The sequence below is a fragment of the Frankliniella occidentalis genome, unplaced genomic scaffold, assembly GCF_000697945.3.
Source record: "Frankliniella occidentalis isolate FOCC.00 unplaced genomic scaffold, Focc_3.1 Scaffold166, whole genome shotgun sequence".
In the NCBI taxonomy this organism is placed as follows: domain Eukaryota; kingdom Metazoa; phylum Arthropoda; class Insecta; order Thysanoptera; family Thripidae; genus Frankliniella; species Frankliniella occidentalis.
In genome coordinates, this window is record NW_026267292.1 from 505,875 (window position 1) to 512,691 (window position 6,817).

The 6,817-nt window shown below is 44.5% G+C and overlaps 1 protein-coding gene across 3 annotated transcripts in view; it reads right to left on the reverse strand.

Annotated features, from left to right (window-relative positions):
• Positions 1-739: 739 nt before the first annotated feature.
• Positions 740-6,817, reverse strand: part of LOC113208349 (uncharacterized) — a 15,909-nt gene continuing 9,831 nt past the window's right edge. For 2 of the 3 annotated variants that reach the window (XM_026425302.2, XM_026425303.2), the window contains exons 4-9: positions 6,170-6,340; positions 5,323-5,514; positions 4,230-4,471; positions 2,757-2,916; positions 2,393-2,490; positions 2,082-2,304 (exon numbers count right to left, since the gene is read on the reverse strand). In XM_026425302.2, coding sequence (XP_026281087.1) covers positions 2,229-2,304; positions 2,393-2,490; positions 2,757-2,916; positions 4,230-4,471; positions 5,323-5,514; positions 6,170-6,340 — 939 coding nt within the window. In that variant the 3' untranslated portion in view covers positions 2,082-2,228. Of the gene's footprint in view, positions 1,882-2,081; positions 2,305-2,392; positions 2,491-2,756; positions 2,917-4,229; positions 4,472-5,322; positions 5,515-6,169; positions 6,341-6,817 lie in introns of those variants that run through there. The other variant, XM_052271574.1, reaches the window with a different exon arrangement.

The window sequence follows — 6,817 nt, forward strand, 5'->3', positions numbered from 1 at the left end:
CGCCTTTGTTACCGGGCGCTTCGCAGATTCGCCTTTGTTACCGGGCGCTCCGCAGATTCGCCTTTGTTACCGGGCGCTCCGCAGATTCGCCTTTGTTCGCCGGACGCGTCGAGACGTCCGGTCGGTTGTCTGACGTCGGACATCTGTCGCATACACGACGTCGCATTTTCGTCATGCTGTCATGTTATTGTCATGTCTAACCGAAATGCGACGTGTGGTGTTTTGGTCGGATACGACTATTTTTGGACCTTTTTGGTCGGATTGTCTTCATATCAGACGGATATCTGACGCGTCGGGTAACACGACGCATCGTGTCAGTCCCATCAGGGCCTGCACCGTCGAGACGAGTTCAGGCTAGCGGGGTGGTTCAGCAGGGACGCTACTTTCTTCTGACTCCGTCCCCACCACCGTTAATAATTTTCTAAGAACACGGGAAAAAAAAATAGTTCTCCCAACTAAAGTTTAAGTTGATTCCCGGATAACGAAGAAATTTTGGCTCCAGCAACCAGTTTTTGATTGTAACAACCAGCATTAAGTCGAGGGAACGACGCAGTTGATAGGAGAACGAAACCTTGCCTTGAAAGGATTGCGTTTGTTCTCCCAACAACGGCGTCGTTCCCTCGACTAATGCTGGTTGTTACAATCAATCAAAAACTGGTTGCTGGAGCCAAAATTTCTTCGTTATCCGGGAATCAACTTAAACTTTAGTTGGGAGAACTATTAATTTTTTTCCGTGAACTTCGTACCACATCCTTTTATTAAATCTCAAAAATAATGTTTACATTCCTTTATAATCTTTTGTATAATACAAGCTTCGTAATGTGTTTGAATTAAATCGTCGTTGTAATGGTTACTGTTGAATGCGCCTAATTTCAAGTACTAAATAGGAATTGATCGTATTTTAAAATTTGGTTTTAAAATGTAAGTGTTCAGAATCCTCTCTCGCACGATTTGAAGACTCGATGTTCTTTACCACACTGTGCACATTTCCTGTGAGTTTGTGGCACAGTCTGAAGCGCGCTGCCCAGTCGTCTTTGCGACGGCTCCTTGCTAAAGCATACGTTCTGCACGGTACGCGTCTAAACCATACGATCTATACGGTACGTCTCTAAAACCTACTATCCGTTTTCGGCGGTTTTCGGTAGCATATTTTCGGCAGCCGTTTGGGAATGGAAGAAAGTTATTAAACATTCATTTCTCGGTATCAGGTGAAATTTCGATCTTCCCTCTTTGTATTCCACCCAGCAAAACAATAAATTTTTGCGTGGAAATCTGGTAAATGGGCTATCAAAAATATGCTTGCCAAAAAAGCTCAAAACGGATAGTATGTTTTAGACACGTATCGTACATAACGTATGTTTTAGACGCGTATCGTACAGAAAGTATGCTTTTGCAGGGAGCCATCGTTTTGGATTAAGGACTAAGGACTTTGGGTTAAGATTTTCGTTGTTCGTTTTTCTTATTACGTATATCGCACTGATAGTCCGTATCACTTTTTCGACTGATGGCCGACAGTCGGGCGACAGTTCTGTGCTACTAGGGTAGGCAAGCCCGCCCGCACGCCTGCATACGGTACAGTATAAGCAGAAAAACACGGCGCGGATGTGGATCACCCACCCTGTATAGCTGCTTGGATTCAATTATTAATTATTTTTTATAAGAAATATGAAAGTCAAGAAAACATGCTCGGACAGCCCGCGACCATGCCGTGTCGACACAAGATGATAGTCGCCCCTCGGACTCGGACTGTCTTCCAGCTGTCCGGTTCCCATCGGACTTATTTCGGTCAGTCTTCGGGCTGTCCGGTTGCGACCGGACTTCTTTCGGATCGCCCTGAGTGCTGAGGGCTTATTTTGGCTCGTGCAATGTGCATCACACGAACTGTAAAAAAAAAAATTACTGAATTTTCAGTACTTTGAGACTGAAGTTGTTTTTCTTTTTTTTTTTTACAGACGGGTAGTCTGAAAATTCAGACTGCTCCCAAGTCTAAAATTTCAGTAGTGCCTTACACCACTTAGTCTAAAGATTCAGCCAGTTGGAAGGAAAATATTTTTGAAAATATAAAATATGGACACATCGAGTGACTTAACAGTTGGCCCCGCTGAGTATCTCGCCCTTTATGACAAACCCTTCAAGCGAGCAAAATTTAGTTGTGAATTTTTCATTAAGTAACGACTTTAAAGTTTTACAGTGTGCTTATGTAAAATGATGTACACAGCCGACCGTTGTTAGTTTGAGGATTTTGGTCGTTCTTCAGTCGAGTTCAACAGGGCGGTCCAGGGGTACTCCGGGTGCTTCCACAATCTAAACGACACACAAACCAAAATACGGTCATAAATAAGTTGTTTAGGCTGTAAACAATGCTCTAGTGCCAATGAAATTGATCACCTACCCTTCAATGTGCTTCATAACGAAGCGTTTGCCGTCCAATCCTTTGTCGAGAGCATCAAGCTCGGCCATTTCACTGTCGTCGAGAGTAAAGTCCAAAATCTGCCCTCAACGAAAAAAAAAGAGTTTTTTTAATGCATATGTGTACCGCCGGGTTCAAATTCTATCTACCAATAAAGAAAATATGTATCTTCAGACAATTTCTAAGGACAAATCGTAAGTTGGTAGAATAACTGGTCCTCGGCAAGGATTTTTAGTACACGAGTCCCTTTGCAAAAGTGTCGTAAATTAACGACAAAAGTTTTATCAGTGAACTGGACGCGCGCACACACACACACACACACACACACACACACACACACACATACGTCAATGTTCTGCCTGATGCGGTCCGGCTTGAAGCTCTTGGGAATGACAATGATGCCCCTTTGCACCGTGTGCCGCAGAAGGATCTGCGCGCTTGTCTTGTTGTGTTTGGTGGCGATTTTGTTGACCTCGGTGAGCTCCAGTAAGTCTGGTAGCTCCTTGCTGTAAATAATGACAAACAGTCACACGCAGGCACAGGCTCGCTAAAGGTTCTAGAATTATTAATTTTGGATCAATGTAAAAAACCTATGTAAATTTTAGTAAATTACTGTTTTTTGAGTAATTCGACGCGTCCGCTTGATAATATCCTTCCGCTACCCCGAAAGATTATCCTAACTGTTTTGTGGAGCTCTCTGCACCGGTGCAGTGCACAGCAGAATAAATCAGTCAAAACGCAACAGGCGAGCGCATCACAGCGCGCCCGCCAGTCCGATTAGCGAACCCGGAACTTCTCGCTTCAGAGTCGGGTGCTGTGACCAAGGGTGTGTAAAGTTAAGCTCACGTGAGCTCACGCGTGAGCTCGCTAGATCGTGTTCTTAAACACGGCAACATACAAATTTTAAGAAAGGGGGAAGCCTAGGGATCATTACTTTTTCGATACTCCGTTTGATTTGGGTGATTCCGGGGCACAGGGCTGGAAATACCCCGCTGCAGGGCGCGGAGTTTCCGGACTCACTCACGCGTGAGCTCACGTGAGCTTAACTTTACACGCCCCAAGGCCAGAGTGAACACAGGAGGGAGTCGAGGAGAGACACCGAACAGTAGCTGAGCTGACCGGCCTGTGTCCCCGATGTGGTCCGCCAGTCAACGTTACTGTTTGGCACATGTGACACATTATGGTTATTTTTAAACGCACTAATAATGTGTCACATGTGTCTCACGATCGTGCTGTTTCGAAAGTGAAGTTTATAATTGCACTTCGCTTCGCTCCATGCAAAACGATTGGGGATCACAAGGAGCGGGTTATCATGGCCGCACACCACACACTAAGGTCAGCCGACAATCAAGGACGGAAAAAGTCGATATGGAATGAAGTACATCGAGATATCTTACGATTAGCTGCATGTCCATTTTGGCTGATTGACATCCTTTGTAACCCGCAGAAGGGGTCAAAGGTCTGTCCTTAGGGCGAAAACGACCCTCTACGTCCCCCAGCGTCAGAGAACCCTCCGAGCAAGACCCAAGATCGGCCATAAATAAATACATCAGGGAAGATGCCCTAGCTGGCGCGACGTTGTGTGATATCATCTTCGGCTTATTCTTGTCAGATTTATTTCGCAAAACGGAAAGTTTTTTAAACAAAATCACGTATTTTTCGTCTCACCCCTTCTGGAGACTACAAGGGCTGTCAATCGGCCCGAATAAACTTTGCAGCTCATCTGATCTCGAAATACATTATTCCATTCCATGTCGAATTTTTCTGTCCCAGATTGTCGGCCCACCTTACCGCACACCTGAAGTGCTTGCTTCCATACCCGGAGATAGGCGAGAGCCACCTATAGCTGGGGCTTCCGAGTGGCGCGTAGGCCGTCACAGACACGCCGTTCTTCTTGCAGAAGTCCACGACGGGGCGCTGCTGGTGGTACAGGTGCAGTTCGATCTGCAGGTTCGCTGGTGGGATGGCGCCGTGCTTGAGTAATCGCTCGATCTGCGTTTCGTTGAAGTTGGAGACCCCCAGAGCCTTCGCGCGGCCCGCATAGTGCTCGGCCTCCATTGCCTAAAAAGGGTACAGGTTTCAGACCTATTTAAAACAGCCTGCGTACATCTCTGCGCATGCAAAGAATACCTTAACTTTTCTTATGCAATAATTTTGTTTTTAAACAGTCATCAAAACTTCCCAGAAGGAAACTCCCCCCCCCCTTTCTCTCTCCTTTTCAACAGAGCTGCCGCGTTCAACGCCGACGCGTTCAACGCCACCGTGTTCAATACCGCATGGTGTCGCATGTTTGTCGATCGTTGTCACTGGTTCTGAATCGTACGTGAGAGTTTGGAGTAAAAATTCAACGCTACGCGTTTCAGTAACCTGCTTTCATGTTAGCGTTAACGCCATTTTTAAATAATTTTTTGCTTTGGTATAACGTTTGCACAAGTTTGTAACGACCCTTGAAAATTAAAAGTGCGGGTCTCACAGAAACTGGCTAAGGTCCAAGGTCTCGAGGAGCCCAGCTATATGTCGCGCCTCGCTAGGGCCGGGACAAGGGTCGTATGTGCATTGTGCATTTTATTGGTGACTTTGCGATATGTATATCATTGGAATCAGGAGAAAATTCCAAGGGTATACATCTCACAAAATCGTTAAGAAATGCACATACGACCCTTCGTCCCGACCCTAGCGAGACACGACCCTATAGCCGGGCTTTTCGAGACCCGACCAACGAGGGTCCTATTCTGTCCCTAGTATGTTATGTTCCAAAGTTGTCGCTCAAATTTTTGTGAAGGACTATAACGGGATTTCACTGGTATTGAAATCCCTTTGAAGTTCCATTTTGGACCTACGGGGGGAATTCAAAACAGGGACTCTGGAGGACCTTCGTTTTCTATTAGGGTGACGAGTTTTTCGAGGTGTACCTTCCAGATGGCGAGGTGATCCGTGGTTTTGTCGATGCTGTCCTCAGTTATGATACCATTGTCATGCGCCTCTCGCTTCACAGCAAAGGGCATGTGGATGAGGTACAGGTCTACGTAGTCTAGCTGCAGCTTGGTCAACGACTGGTTCAGGAAGACGGGCACATCAGCAGGCCGCATGCCGTACACGGGGAGCTGCGGGCAAAATCAGGCGGGTGCAATTTGTGTCTATTTTGTCAAATTTTAGGACTTTTGACCAAAAACTTTCCATTCGTTACGAATTGTAACTTTACGAAATGTTTCGTAAATCGGCACATTCGAAATATTTTCGTAAAATATTTTTTACGAAGCATTTCGTAACATTTTTTTTTTTGTAAAATCCCGAAAAATGTTTACAGTGTGATTTTGATTTTTAAAAAACAACCCTTTTGCATCGTGAGAGCACACTGTAAGAAAACATTTGTACATTGGTTAAAAAACAACTCTCGTACTGAGCAATGTTTGTTTCAAAATAGCAATGTTTGTTGCAAAACAGCAACGTTGTTGTTCCGAAACAACTTTTTCTGTTATTCTACAACTTTTGCTGTTCTTCAAAAACTTTCATTGTTCCTGAACAAATTTCGTTGCTGCTGAGCAACATTTGTTGTAAATGGACAATTCTTTTGTTGTTCGCCTGAGCAGCTTTCGTCGTTCTTTAACAACTTTTGCTGTCCCTGAACAGCTTTTGATGTTACTGAACAATCGATATTGTTCTAACAACACGGAGTCAGTGAAAAAACAACTAAGATTTGCTGTTAATTCTAGATTATATATATTTTACAGTGTAAGAGGTGTGTGAACTAGTTATTACCTTCGTGGTGACGAACAAGTCCTCGCGCTTGATCTTGCCTTCCTTGAACCACTTGTTAAGCACTTTGCCAATCGTGTGCTCGTTCTTGTGGATGGTGGCCGTATCAATGTGCCGGTAGCCGCTCTGCAGCGCTGCGTCCAGAGCAGTCTCCAGCTCCCCCTCGTAGTTCGCCTACATATATGTAAAATCTTGATGATGTTATCATTTTAAGCCACTCTGAGAGTCCCATTACTCCACAGGATAGGGTTTTGAACTGCCGCGGTTTCCTCCGCATTGGGGCGAGTTTCACCTCCACTAAAATTGCAAATTGAACCTTAAAGTAGTACCTAATCAACCATGGTTTCTGTTTTGCTGTACGACCTATAGTTTCCTTTTTTTTTAAATCCGAACTAAAAAAAAAAACTGTTTCAGGCCTTTCACTCTAGGATGCCCCCTTACGAAAGCTGTAAGGAAAAAACTTGTCCCAAACTGAATTTTAGTTGATTCACTTTCACTGCCCCCACACGCTCAAAGAAAGTGCTTTCTTATTTAAGTTCTCATCTTATGTATAAAAGCATATCTTTATTCCTCACTATACTATATAATACCCTTCTTTCACGTGGAATCTTGGAATTGTCATATTTTCGAACTTTTTCAAGTGCTTGGTAT